The sequence below is a fragment of the Chiloscyllium plagiosum genome, unplaced genomic scaffold (genome assembly GCF_037043375.1).
Source record: "Chiloscyllium plagiosum isolate Xiang-an unplaced genomic scaffold, Cpla_swu_hap1 HiC_scaffold_22, whole genome shotgun sequence".
Lineage (NCBI taxonomy): Eukaryota > Metazoa > Chordata > Chondrichthyes > Orectolobiformes > Hemiscylliidae > Chiloscyllium > Chiloscyllium plagiosum.
This window is the reverse complement of record NW_028270160.1, coordinates 11651823-11666645: the sequence shown is the minus strand read 5'-3', so window position 1 is coordinate 11666645 and position 14823 is coordinate 11651823. Positions and strand designations below refer to the sequence as shown.

General features: G+C 49.2%; 1 protein-coding gene across 2 annotated transcripts in view; it reads right to left on the bottom strand.

Moving 5' to 3' along the window:
- The window catches only part of LOC122561313 (cartilage acidic protein 1), a 340450-nt gene that overhangs the window by 30899 nt on the left and 294728 nt on the right, over positions 1-14823 (bottom strand). For both annotated transcript variants that reach the window (XM_043712997.2, XM_043713000.2), the window contains exon 9: positions 2250-2332. In XM_043712997.2, the coding sequence (XP_043568932.2) occupies positions 2250-2332 (83 nt within the window). The remainder of the gene's footprint in view (positions 1-2249; positions 2333-14823) is intronic.

The window sequence follows — 14823 nt, the reverse complement described above, 5'->3', positions numbered from 1 at the left end:
CTCTTCCGCAGTTACGTTAGGGCCCGGATGTCCTTGGAGAAGGAGCGCGCGGTGTCCACCAACACCCTGGAGTTGTTCAGGGAGAGGTGGGCGCTGCAGGGAGTGGAGTGCATCATTTCCCCCTCCAACTCTATTTTGATTTAATCCCTGCCCTCCCCTTCACTGTTTGATCACACAGTGTTGCCCTTTGATGTGAAGGGCACTGCTTGTCACTGGCCACTCGGGCGTTTCCTTTCTTCCTGGTGGTGGAATGTAAATAAAGATTTACACACACGTTGTTCTTCACTGTGTATGACACCTGCACACACACAAACATGGGTGCCGGGGAAAAATAAGCCTAACAGTGGTAGTGTGGGAGAAAATTTTAACAAAAGAACAGGAGTGATAAAAAGAAAACAGAAATTCTGTTCACTCTGAGAGCCGGCTCTGTGGAAGATGAGCCAGTGTCAAGGACTCTCCACGTTTAACTAAAGGATGATGGGATACCAAACTCTGTGGAGTTACTTCAAAGCTAAGCGTTGTCTTGGGGCAAACGCAGTGCTCAGTTTGTGACTGACTAGGCCTGACCAGCTGCGAAACGAAACTGAATGTAAGAAATTGGAGCAGGAATAGGCCATTCAACCCATCGAGTCTGCTCCACTATTCAATGCTATCAAGGTTGAACTTTGGATCAAGCTCCATTTTCCCATTGGCTCCATTGATTTCCTGCGACACCAAAACTAAATTCTGTCTGCCTCACATGGAAGCATATTCACAGGCTTAACTGGTTGAAACTCCGAAGGATCCTGGGTTCCATACGTCCCTTCCTAACCCAGTCCACTCCTGCTGTCAGTCTTCTCTTGCCAGCTTCTCAGCGACCTTCCCCTCTTCCTCCTTCCGCCCCACTCAACACAGAAAGGGCACTTTAGCAAGATCGACCCTCACCCTCCCACGAGAAGAACAAGTTATAAATGGGCGTTCTCCTCACTGGCAACAGTGACCCATTCTTCAAGAGATTGTTGTCCAGTTGGATTTCTGCCTTAAATAGAGTCATACACTCAACAGCAAGAAAACAGACCCTTTGGTCCACCAGTCCATGCCAAACATAATCACGAACTAAACTAGTCCCATCTGCCTGCTCCTGGCTTAGGATGGCCCAGTGACTCAGTGGTTAGCATTAGATTAGATTACTTACCGTGTGGAAACAGGCTCTTCGGCCCAACAAGTCCACACTGCCCCGCCGAAGCGCAACCCACCCATACCCCTACATCTACCCCTTACCTAACACTACGGGCAATTTAGCATGGCCAATTCACCTAACCTGCACATCTTTGTGACTGTGGGAGGAAACCGGAGCACCCGGAGGAAAGCCACGCAGACACGGGGAGAATGTGCAAACTCCACACAGTCAGTCGCCTGAGGTGGGAATTGAACCCGGGTCTCTGGCGCTGTGAGGCAGCAGTGCTAACCACTGTGCCACCATGCCGCCCACTACAGTGTCAGGGACCTGGGTTCGGTTCCAGCCTCGGGTGAATGTCTGTGTGGAGTTTGCACGGTTTTCCCGTGTCTGTGAGGGTTTTCTCCCATTTCCTCCCACAGTCCAAAGATGTGCAGATTAGGTGCATTGCCCCTAGTGTTCAGGGACGTGTAGGTTAGGTGCATTACTCAAGGGTAAATGTAGAGTCACGGGGAATGTACTGGGGAGGGATACACTTTGGAGGGTCAGTGTGGACTTGTTGGGCTGAAGGGCCTGTTTCCACACTGCAGAGATTCTATGAATCCAGAGATCCAGTGTAATCCAGAGACCCAAGATAATGTTCGAGAGACCTACGTTTGAATTAACCTCAGTTGCAGCCTTACAGACTGTGTATTCACTGACCTGCTTTTGGTAGGGGTGTGTTACAGTCCATTCAGGGAGTGGAAATACGCACCTTAACATAGATATTGTTGCCCGAAGCTAGAGATAGTGACAGTCAGGACTCCAACATTGAGGTGACTAATCCTGCTCTTAACATCTCCCATTGGCGAGCATCAGATGGATTTGAGGGTCGATTCTCAAACCGTTTGCCCTCGTTATGGACATTCTTGGACCGTCAAGACATGGAACGGGACCCAAGCCCTGAGCTCCTGCCCCTGAAGCACAGCAGCTACCCCACGCACCACTAAACCCACAAGTGTTAGGGTCCGGTGTCAGGGCAACGGGCTGGAACCCTGGGTTGGCGGTGAAGTTAGGGGGGGCGCAGAGGGAGGGGAAAGCAGGTTGGCTTTACCTGTTCCTTGTCCTGTGGGTTCCGCAGCATCTCCTGCGTCTTCCTCTTCAATCGACGGGTCTGCCCCATCCCGTGGTGAGACTCTGCAATGGAGCACAGCACAGTCCAGTCAGTACTCAGTGACACTCTGATACATCCCAGTCAAACGGGGTCTACAGCACCACACAGGGCTATGTGAGGCAGCTGGTCCAGGCCAGTGTTTGCTCCCTGCATCAGGAGAAAGTGAGGGCCGGAGATGCTGGAGAATCAGAGGTAAGAATGTGGTGCTGGAAAAGCACAGCTGGCCAGGCAACATCCGAGGAGCAGGATTTCGGGCATCCGAGGAGCAGGAGCCAGTCAACATTTCGGGCATAAACCCTTTATCAGGAAACGTGGATTCTCCTGCTCCTCTGACGCTGCCTGACCTGCTGTGCTTTTCCAGCACCACACTCTCGACTCTTTAACTCCCCACACCGTCTTCCACATGGGCGAGGGCTCACTGTGGGACTTGAACCAACAATCAACAGCACGCTGAAACAAAGAGGCAAATCTCCATCAATGATAGACAGCTTATCAATTAGAGCACACAACCAGAGGGTTCTGAAAGCACCTAATGTCAAAGGAAGGCACAATAACAACTTCATTGATGTAGCACCTTTAATGTTGGAAAACATCCCCAAGACACTTCAGAGCAGAGTGTCAGCCAAATGTTGATACAGAGCATAAGGAGATACAGGAAATACTTGATCAGACAGCTAGGATTTTAAGTAGGATTGTTATGTTGTAATGGGATTTGGGCAAGTGCAAAAATTTAATTTTGAAAGATGAATTCCTTGTCTCTGATATTCTTTATTCTATAGCTTTCTGGAATACTGTGTCAAGTTCAGGGCACCCAATTATGTGAAGGATATTATGAAGCTGGAGAAGTTTCAGAAGAGGTTCACCAGGATGTTGCCAGGTATGGAGGGTTTGAGTTATGAAGAAAGGCTGGACAGGCTGGGATTTTTTTCACTGGAGCGTAGGAGGTTGAGAGGAGACCTGATAGAGGTTTATAAAATACTGAGGGGTATAGATAAGGTGACTGGTAGGTGTTTTTCTTCCTTTGGGGGATGTCAAGACAGTAGGGGCCATTTTTAAGGTGAGAGGACAGAGATTTATAAAAAGGCATGAGCAACAATTTTTTTACACAGAAGGCAGTTTGAATGTGGAGTGAACTTCCTGAGGAAGTGGTGGATGTGGGCACAATTATCATGTTTAAAAGACATTTGGCCAAGCACATGAATAAGAAAGATTTGGAGGTGCCAGTGTTGGACTGATAAGGAGCAATGCTCCGAAAGCTAGTGTGCTTCCAATTAAACCTGTTGGACTATAACCAGGTGTTGTGTGATTTTTAACTATGAATACGAAATGTTTGGAAGGATACGGGCCAGCAGCAGGCAGGTGGGACTAGTTTCGTTTGGGATTATGTTCAGCATGGACTGGTTGGGCCGAAGGGTCTGTTTCCATGCTGGATGACTCTATGGAGCCTGTCCTGAAATCAGGGACAATTTAAAAAAAAAATTCAGCCAGTAGCAATGTCCTACCAGCAGAGAGTGCTGCTGCACCAGTTACAGCAACTCTCCAAGTTGTTGGAACTATCCAGATAGTTCAGTCAGAGAAAGGGGTAAATAACGCTTTATACGCGGCTGTGAGGTATGAGGTCCCAGTTATAAATCAAATTGGCTTCCCTGTTCCATAGAGTTTGAAACGATACCAGTAATACTGAACTTTCTATCACATCCAATTGGATCAAACACATTAGACTAGATTACTTACAGTGTGGAAACAGGCCCTTCGGCCCAACAAGTCCACACTGACCTGCCAAAGCACAACACACCCAGACCCATTCCCCTACACCTAACACTGTGGGCAATTTAGCATGGTCAATTCATCTAATCTGCACATTTTTAGAAAGTGGGAGAAAACCCACACAGACACAGAGAGAATGTGCAAACTCCACCCAGAGGGTCACCTGAGGCAGGAATTGAACCCAGGTCTCTGGCACCATAAGGTATCAGGGCTAACCACTGTGCCATCATGCCACCAAACCCTGCATTTATATAATGCCTTCTAAGCCTCAGGATGTTCCAAAGTGCTTTACAGACAATTAATTCTCCTCCTGACTCTCCAGTTTCTGTCCATCATTTACACGTTAGGGGTGTGAAGGAATATTCATTTGTTGAGGAAACCATTGACAATTCCCAGGGACCTTCCCAGTGAGATTCCGCCCTGTGCTATTGCTTTATTTCCAGGGTGTGGAACGTTTTCAAGGGTTGACAAACTGTTCCCTAGGGAGGGACAGAATCACCTTAAAGCCTTCCTCGGGTCTGAGCTCTCCCCAATCATTGCTGTCTCCCCCCTCGTTGCTGTCTCCCCCATTATTGCTGTGTCCCCCCTCATTGCTGCCTCCCCCTCATTGCTGTGTCCCCCCATTGCTTTGTCCCTCACTGCTGTCTCCCCCTCATTGCTGTGTCCACCCTCATTGCTGTCTCCCCCCTCATTGCTGTCTCCCCCTCATTGCTATGTCCACCCTAATTGCTGTCTCCCCCCTCATTGCTGTGTCCCCCCTCATTGCGGTGTCCCCCCCATTGCTGTGTCACCCCTCACTGCTGTCTCCCCCCTCTTTGCTGTCTCCCCCTCATTGCTGTGTCGCCCCCCATTGCTGTCGCCCCTCATTGCTGTGTCCCCCCTCATTGCTGTCTCCTCCCTCATTGCTGTGTCCCCCCTCATTGCTGTGTCCCCTCATTGCTGTGTCCCCTTCATTGCTGTCTCCTCCCTCATTGCTGTGTCCCCCCTCATTGCTGTGTCCCCTCATTGCTGTGTTCCCCTTATTGCTGTCTCCCCCCCTCGTTGCTGTCTCCCCCTCATTGCTGTGTCACCCCCCATTGCTGTCGCCCCTCATTGCTGTCTCCCCCCTCATTGCTGTCACCCCTCATTGCTGTCTCCCTCCTCATTGCTGTCTCCCCCCTCATTGCTGTCTCCTCCCTCATTGCTGTGTCCCCTCATTGCTGTCTCCTCCCTCATTGCTGTGTCCCCCCTCATTGCTGTGTTCCCCTTATTGCTGTCTCCCCCCTCGTTGCTGTCTCCCCCTCATTGCTGTGTCCCCCTCATTGCTGTGTCCCCCCTCATTGCTGTGTTCCCCTCATTGCTGTGTCCCCCCTCATTGCTGTCTCCCCTTCATTGCTGTGTCCCCCCTCATTGCTATCTCCCCCTCATTGCTATCTCCCCCTCATTGCTGTCTCCCCTCATTGCTGTGTCCCCCCTCATTGCTGTCCCCCCCCCATTGCTGTCTCCCGTCATTGCTGTCTCCCCCTCATTGCTGTGTTCCCCTCATTGCTGTCTCCCCCTCAATGCTGTCTCCCCCTCATTGATGTCTCCCCCCTCATTGCTGTGTCCCCCCTCATTGCTGTCTCCCCCCTCATTGCTGTCCCCCCTGATTGCTGTGTCCCCCCCATTGCTGTGTCCCCCTCATTGCTGTGTCCTCCCTCATTGCTGTGTCCCCCTCATTGCTGTGTCCCCCTCATTGCTGTGTCCCCCCCCATTGCTGTGTCCCCCTCATTGCTGTGTCCCCCCCATTGCTGTGTCCCCCTCATTGCTGTGTCCTCCCTCATTGCTGTGACCCTGTCATTGCTGTGTCCTCCCTCATTGTTATGTCCCCCGTCATTGCTGTGTCCCCCCATTGCTGTTTTCCCCCGTCATTGCTGTGTCCCCCCCCATTGCTGTGTCCCCCTCATTGCTGTGTCCCCCCCATTGCTGTGTCCCCCTCATTGCTGTGTCCTCCCTCATTGCTGTGACCCCGTCATTGTTGTGTCCTCCCTCATTGCTATGTCCCCCGTCATTGCTGTGTCCCCCCCATTGCTGTTTTCCCCCATCATTGCTGTGTCCCCCCCATTGCTGTGTTCCCCTCACTGCTGTCCCCCCTCATTGCTCTCCCCCCTCATTGCTGTCTCCCCCCTCAATGCTGTCTCCCCCTCATTGCTGTGTGTCCCCTCATTGCTGTGTCCCCCCTCAATTCTGTGTCCCCCCCATTGCTGTCCCCCCTCATTGCTGTGTCCCCCTCATTGCAGTGTCCCCCCTCATTGCAGTGTCCCCCTCATTGTTGTGTCCCCCCACATTGTTGTCTCCCCCTCATTGCTGTGTCCCCCTCATTGCTGTCTCCCCCTCATTGCTGTGCCCTCCCTCATTGCAATGTCCCTCATTGCTGTCTCCCCCTCATTGCTGTCTCCCCCTCATTGCTGTGTCCCCCCATTGCTGTCTCCCCCCATTGCTGTGTCCTCCCTCATTGCTGTCTCTCCCTTCATTGCTGTCTCCCCCTCATTGCTGTTTCCCCCCATTGCTGTCTCCCCCTCATTGCTGTCTCCCCCTCATTGCTGTGTCCCCCCATTGCTGTCTCCCCCTCCTCGCTGTCTCCCCCCTTATTGCTGTGTCCCCCCATTGCTGTCCCCCTCATTGCTGTGTTTCCCTGCTCATTGCTGTATCCCCCTCATTGCTGTATCCCCCTCATTGCTGTGTCCCCTGACATTGCTGTGACCCCCCTCATTGCAGTGTCCCCCCTCATTGCTGACTCTCCTTCATTGCTGTCTCCCCCTCTTTGCTGTCTCCCCCTTCATTGCTGTCTCCCCCCTCATTGCTGTGTTCCCCTCATTGCTGTGTCCCCCCCCTTCATTGCTGTGTCCCCCCTCATTGCTGTCTCTCCCCTCATTGCTGTGTCCCCCATTGCTGTGTCCCCCCTCATTGCTGTGTCCCCCCATTGCTGTGTCCCCCCTCATTGCAGTGCTCCACTCATTGCTGTGTCTCCCCTCATTGCTGTCTCCCCCTCATTGCTGTGTCCCTCCTCATTGCTGTCTCTCCCCTCATTGCTGTGTCCCCCTCATTGCTGTGACCCCCTCATTGCTGTCTCCCCCTCATTGCTGTCCCCCCTCATTGCTGTTTCCCCCCTCGTTGCTGTGTTCCCCTCATTGCTGTGTCCCCCCCTCATTGCTGTGTCCCCCCTCATTGCTGTCTCTCCCCTCATTGATGTGTCCCCCCATTTCTGTGTCCCCCCTCATTGCTGTGTCACCCCATTGCTGTGTCCCCCCTCATTGCTGTGTCCCCCCTCATTGCTGTCTCCCCCTCATTGCTGTCTCCCCCTCATTGCTGTGTCCCCCCTCATTGCTGTCTCCCCCCTCATTGCTGTGTCCCCCCTCATTGCTGTCTCTCCCCTCATTTCTGTGTCCCCCCCTTGCTGTGTCCCCCCTCATTGCTGTGTTCCCCTCATTGCTGTGTCCCCCCTCATTGCTGTCTCCCCCTCATTGCTGTGTTCCCCTCATTGCTGTGTCCCCCCCCTCATTGCTGTGTCCCCCCTCATTGCTGTCTCTCCCCTCATTGCTGTGTCCCCCATTGCTGTGTCCCCCCTCATTGCTGTGTCCCCCCATTGCTGTGTCCCCCCTCATTGCTGTGCTCCCCTCATTGCTGTGTCTCCCCTCATTGCTGTGTCTCCCCTCATTGCTGTCTCCCCCTCATTGCTGTGTCCCTCCTCATTGCTGTCTCTCCCCTCATTGCTGTGTCCCCCTCATTGCTGTGACCCCCTCATTGCTGTCTCCCCCTCATTGCTGTCCCCCCTCATTGCTGTTTCCCCCCTCATTGCTGTGTTCCCCTCATTGCTGTGTCCCCCCCTCATTGCTGTGTCCCCCCTCATTGCTGTCTCTCCCCTCATTGATGTGTCCCCCCATTTCTGTGTCCCCCCTCATTGCTGTGTCCCCCCATTGCTGTGTCCCCCCTCATTGCTGTGTCCCCCCTCATTGCTGTGTCCCCCCTCACTGCTGTCTCCCCCTCATTGCTGTCTCCCCCTCATTGCTGTGTCCCCCCTCATTGCTGTCTCCCCCCTCATTGCTGTGTCCCCCCTCATTGCTGTCTCCCCCCTCATTGCTGTGTCCCCCCTCATTGCTGTCTCTCCCCTCATTTCTGTGTCCCCCCCTTGCTGTGTCCCCCCTCATTGCTGTGTTCCCCTCATTGCTGTGTCCCCCCTCATTGCTGTCTCCCCCTCATTGCTGTGTTCCCCCTCATTGCTGTCTCCCCCCTCATTGCTGTCTCCCCCTCATTGCTGTGTCCCCCCTCATTGCTGTCGCCATCTTGCTGTCTCCCCCTCATTGCTGTGTTCCCCCTCATTGCTGTCTTCCCACCACCATTGCTGTGTCTCCCCCTCTCATGGAGTCACCATCATTGAGATCTATAGCACCCAGACTGCCCTTCAGCCCATCGTATCTGCACTGGTCATAAACAGCCACATAACTATTCTATCCCTTTTCCCATCACTTGCCCATATCCTTGTGTAGCTTGGCATTGTAATGTCCATCTAAACACTTGTTCAGGGTTCCTGTCTCTCCTACCCTCACAGGCAGTGAGTTCCAGATTCACACCACCCTCTGGGTGAATCCTTTCCTCACATGGCCTCTAAACCTCCCGTCCCTTCCCATGATTATAGATTTAGATTTAGACTTTATTGCCATGTGTCCTCACGCACAGGAGTACAGTAAAAGGTCTATAATGTCACAACACACAGCACCATCTGAGATACAAAGTACTGTACCTCGGTACAAAATCCTAAGAATAAGGTAGAAAGAAATAAGGAGCAAAGTTAAAAGTTAAACATTCAATCTATGCCCCCAGTCATCAATCCCTCCAACAATTACATTTTAAAAATATGAACCATTAGTGCTAAGTTAGCCTGAAGCAGTGTTTTTTTAGAACATTAAGACCGTGCTGTTTTCTGGGTCTGTAGATTGTGAAAGAGCAAAGTGTGATGTGCTCTTCCTGTGGGAGTTTAGGGAGAGTTTCCATGTTACTGATGATTATGTCTGCAGGAAATGTCTTTGGTTGCGAATCATGTCAGATTGCATGGATTGGTTAGAGCTGCAGCTACAGGAAATAACAAATTTACAGGAGCTAGGGGGTGTGATGTTTGGCAGTTACAGGAAGGGAGAAAAGCCACAGATACATCCGGTAGGTGGGTTACCGCCAGGAAAAGTAGGAGGGGTAGGCAGGTAGTGGAGGAGTCTCCTGTGGCTATTCCCATCTCAAACAAGTATGCTGTTTTGGAAACGTTGGAGGTGATGGATTCTCAGGGGATTGTAGCACAAACAGCCAAATTTCTGGTCTTGAGACTGGCTTTAATGCAATGAGGAGTATGTCGGGTTCCAAGCGATCGATTGTGATAAGGGACCATCCAGTCAGAGGCACAGACAGGCGTTTCTGCATCCAGCAGTGAAAAAACAGAATGGTGTGTTGCCTCCTAGTGCCAGGATCAAGGATATCTCAGACAGGGTGCAGAATGTTCTCAAAGGAGAGAGAGACCAGCAGGAGGTCATTGTACACGTTGGAACCAACAATATAGGAAGGGAAAAGGATGAGATTCTGAAGGAAGAATATAGAAAGTTAGGCAGGAATTTAAAAAGGAGGTCCTTGAGGGTAGTAATACTTGGATTACTCCCAGTGCTATGAGCTAGTGAGGGCAGGAATAGGTGGATAGAGCAGATGAATGCATGGCTGAGGAGCTGGTGTATGGGAGAAGGATTCACATTTTTGGATCATTGGAAGCTCTTCTGGGGTAGAAGTGACCTGTACAAGATGGATTGCACCTGAATTGGAAGAGGACTAATATTCTGGCAGGGTGATAGTGAGGAAAGACGTCAATCTGAGACTGGTACAGTCGAGAAAAGAAGCGAGTCAAACAGTCAGGGCTGGCAGGGACAAAGCAGTGAACAAGGTAGGACTGATAAATTAAACCACATTTACTTCAATGTCAGGGGCCAAACAGGGAAGGCAGATGAAGTCAGGGCATGGTGAGGAACATTGGACTGGGATATCATAGCAATTACGGAAACATGGCTCAGGGATGGGCAGGACTGGCAGCTTAATGTTCCAGGATACAAATGCTACAGGAAGGATAGAAAGGGAGGCAAGAGAGAAGGGGGAGTGGCATTTTGATAAGGGATAGCATTACAGCTGTACTGGGGGAGGATATTCCCAGAAATACATCCAGGGAAGTTATTTGGGTGGAATTGAGAAATAGGAAAGGGATGAACTCCTTATTAGGCCTGTACTATAGACCCCCTAATAGTCAGAGGGAAACTGAGAAATAAATTTGTAAGGAGATGTTCATCATCTGTAAAAATAATAGGGTGGTTATGGTAGGGGATTTTAACTTTCCAAACATCGACTGGGACTGCCATAGTGTTAAGGGTTTAAATGGAGAGGAATTTGTTCAGTGCGTACAAGAACATTTTCTGATTCAGAATGTGGATGTACCCACGAGAGAAGGTTCAAAACTTGACCTACTCTCGGGAAATAAGGCAGGGCAGGTGAATGAGGTGTCAGTGGCGGAGCACTTTGGGGCCAGCGACCATAATTCTATTAGTTTTAGTATAGTGATAGAAAGGATAGACCAGATCTAAAAGTTGAAGTTCTAAATTGGAGAAAGGCCAATTTTGATGGCATTAGGCAAGAACTTTCAAAAGCTGATTGGGGGCAGATGTTCGCAGGTAAAGGGACGGCTGGAAAATGGGAAGCCTTCAGGAATGAGATAACGCGAGTCCAGAGAAAATATATTCCTGTTAGGGTAAAAGAAAAGGCTGGTACATATAGGAAATGTTGGATGACTAAATAAATTGAGATTTTGGTTAAGAAAAAAAAGGAAGCATATGTCAGGTATTGACAGGATAGATCGAGTGAATCCTTAGAAGAGAATAAAGGCAATAGGAATATATTTAAGAGGGAAATCAGGAGGTAAAAATAGGACATGAGATAGCTTTGGCAAATAGGGTTTAGGAGAATCCAAAGAGTTTTTCTAAATACATTAAGGACAAAATGGTAACTAAGGAGGTAACCAGGTGGCCTTTGTGTGGAGCCGCAGGAGATGGGGGAGATACTAAACGAGTATTTTGCATCAGTGTTTACTGTGGAGAAGGATAAAGAAGATGTGGAATGTGGGGAAACAGATGGTGATATCTTGAAAAATGTCCATATTACAGAGGAGGAAGTGCTGGAGGTTTGAAATGCATGCAAGTGGATAAATCCCCAAAACCTGATCAGGTGTACCCTAGAACTCTGTGGGAAGCTAGGGAAATGATTGCTGGGCCCCTTCCTGAGATATTTGTATCATCCTAGTCACAGGTGAGATGCCAGAAGACTGGAGGTTGGCTAACGTGATGCCACTATTTAAGAAAGGTGGTAAGGACAAGCCAGGGAACTATAGGCCGGTGAGCCTGACGTCGGTGGTGGGCAAGTTGTTGGAGAGAATCCTGAGGGACATGTATTTGGAAAGGCAAGGACTGATTAGGGATAGTCAACATGGTGCATGGGAAATCACATCTCACAAACTTGATTGAGGTTTTTGAAGACGTAACAAAGAGGATTGATGAGGGCAAAGCGGTAGATGTGAACTATATGGACTTCAGTAAGGCGTTCGACAAGGTTCCCCATGGGAGACTGGTTAGCAAGGTTAGATCTCATGGAATACAGGGGGAACTAGCCATTTGGATATAGAACTGGCTCAAAGGTAGAAGACAGAGGGTGGTGGTGGAGGGTTGTTTTTCAGACTGGAGGCCTGTGGCCCGTGGAGTGCCACAAGGATCGGTGCTGGGTCCACTACTTTTCATCATTTATATAAATGATTTGGATGAACATAAGAGGTACAGTCAGTAAGTTTGCAGATGACACCAAAATTGGAGGTGTAGTGGACAGTAAAGAGGGTTACCTCAGATCGCAACAGGATCTTGATCAGATGGGCCAATGGGCTGAGATGTGGCAGATGGACTTTCATTTAGATAAATGCGAGGTGCTTTATTTTGAAAAGCAAATCTTAGCAGGACTTATCCACATAATGGTAAGGTCTTGGGGAGTGTTGCTGAACAAAGAGACCTTGGAGTGCAGGTTCATAGTTCCTTGAAAGTAGAGTCACAGGGAGATAGGATAGTGAAGAAGGCATTTGGAATGCTTTCCTTTATTGGTCAGAGTATTGAGTACAGGAGTTGGGAGGTCATGTTGTGGCTGTACAGGACATTGGTTAGGCCATGTTTGAAATATTGCGTGCAATTCTGATCTCCTTCCTATCAGAAAGATGTGATGAAACTTGAAAGGGTTCAGAAAAGATTTACAAGAATGTTGCCAGGGTTGGAGAACTTGAGCTATAGGGACAGGCCGAACAGGCTGGGGCTGTTTTCCCTGGAGCATCGGAGGCTGAGGGGTGACCTTATAGAGGTTTACAAAATCATGAGGGGCATGGATAGGGTAAATAGGTAAAGTCTTTTCCCTGGGGTGGGGGAGTCCAGAACTAGAGGGCATAGGTTTAGGGTGAGAGGGGAAAGATATAAAAGAGACCTAAGGGGCAACCTTTTCACACACAGGGTGGTACGTGTATGGAATGAGCTGCCAGAGGAAGTGGTGGAGGCTGGTACAATTGCAACATTTAAAAGGCATCTGGATGGGTATATGAATAGGAAGGATTTAGAGGGATATGGGCCAAGTGCTGGCAAATGGGACTAGATGAGTTTAGGATACCTGGTCAGCATGGATGAGTTGGACGGAAGGGCCTGTTTCCATGCTATACATCTCTATGACTCTATTTCTTACCATCTACCATGTCTATTCTACTCTCTTCTTTTCCCAGTTTCTCTACATTCAATTTCCCTCTCTCCTGGGGTTTATTTTTCGGGGCGGGTTTGGTCCCAGCCGATTGAGTTTCTCGGCTGGACCTTACCATCCCTCCTGAAGACTGAGCAAAGCCTGCTGTGTAAATTAAGAACCAAAAGTTCCCTCCCAAAGGATGAAAGCCAACATTTGGACAATTCCATGTCCAAAGTCCAGCATCAAAGTCACAAAATAAAATGAACCAGGTTATCTGGCCATTATCACGCCCATTAGCCACCTCCATACTGCAATGACATGTTGGCAGAATGGGAATATCAGCCTGTGACACTGATACAACAAAATAGGAGGAGAAACTCACTCCAAAAGTCAACTCAATTTCCCAGGAAGAGGCAGAGTTAATGAGATTTTAGTTATCTTATTAAGATATATATGGGAAAAGGGAATTGTTTAATTATACAATTATAAAAAGAAATCTCTCCCACAACCAGTGGACACCACAAAGTGTATAATTACTACACTAAACCACATTTTAACTTAAATTTCAATCATCTCATGAGTTTAGTTGCAGCTTCTTTTAAAGACCAGCTCCATGTTAACTTGCTTTGATCTGGTTCCTTAAATGTTGCATTATACAGTTATTTAATATAGAGATGGCTGACATACAGGAGCACAGGTCAGAATTAGAGACTTGTAATGCTGCTTTCATTGAAATGCAACATATGTAATGGGATGTAACGCTGCTGTTAATGAATTGCAATATGTAATGGTATGTAATGCTGCAATCTATGAATTGCAACGTTTGAAGGGATGTTGAGGGAAGTACTGCTGGAATCAATGAATTGCAGCAAAGTAATGCTGTAATCCATGAATTGTAACATGTAATGGCATGTAATGCTGTGAGTTTTGAATTACGACAAGCATTGATGTCTAGTTTTACTCTTCAATAATTGGCTTGGGCTCAATACAGGAGCATCCACATTTGCTGCAGCTTTCTGTCCCATGCCTTAGCACGGGCCCATTCCTTCCCACTAACCCTCAGGGCATTTTCAGACAACATCAAATGCTCCATAGCACTTCCAGCATCAGAAGCTGCCCCATCTTAAAAAATGCAATCCCCTCTGCACTTCCAACTCCTCCTCCTTTCTGGCTTTCCCATTCTTTCATTGGGATGCAGGTGGCGCTGCCAAGGCTGGTCTTTATTGTTCAGTCAGATTGTCCCTTGAGAAGGTGGTAGTGAGCTGCCTTCTGGATCTGCTGCAGTTAGTGGGTCATAGAGCTATCCTACAGTGTTAGCTTAGATTAGATTCCCTACAGCGTGGAAACAGGCCCTTCGGCCCAACCAGTCCACACCGACCCTCTGAAGAGTAACCCACCCAGAACCATTTCCCTCTGACTCATGCACCTAACACCATGTAGGTAATTTAGCATGGCCGGTTCACCTGACCTGCACATCTTTGGATTGTGGGAGGAAAGTGGAGAGTGTGCAAACCCCACACAGACAGTCACCTAAGGCTGGAATTGAACCTGGGACCCTGGGGCTGTGAGTCAGCAGTGCTAACCACTGAGCCACCGTGCCACCCTTTCTCTCCTGCAGCCTGACGATTTTCTTATCTCCCTCCGAGACTCCTGGCTCCCCTTCAGCATCTCAACGTCCCCTAGAGTAAAGCTCAAGGAAAAGAAATGAGCAGACTTCAAACATGTCCCATGCTGTCTCTGGTCTTTCTGCTCTGTGTTGGACATGCAATGCTGTTCATTTCTGTCAGTGTTCCCAGCAGTCCACTGTCACTGAACTCCTCATTAATTCAGAAAGTCATTCATTATTTCCTGCAAGGTGTTGCTTTTTAATAGCCGCCTCAGAGGATCGATAACAGAGACATTGAGTGATGGATATTAGGTGAGAATGAAGTGCCTTTGAGAGAGAGGGAGAGAG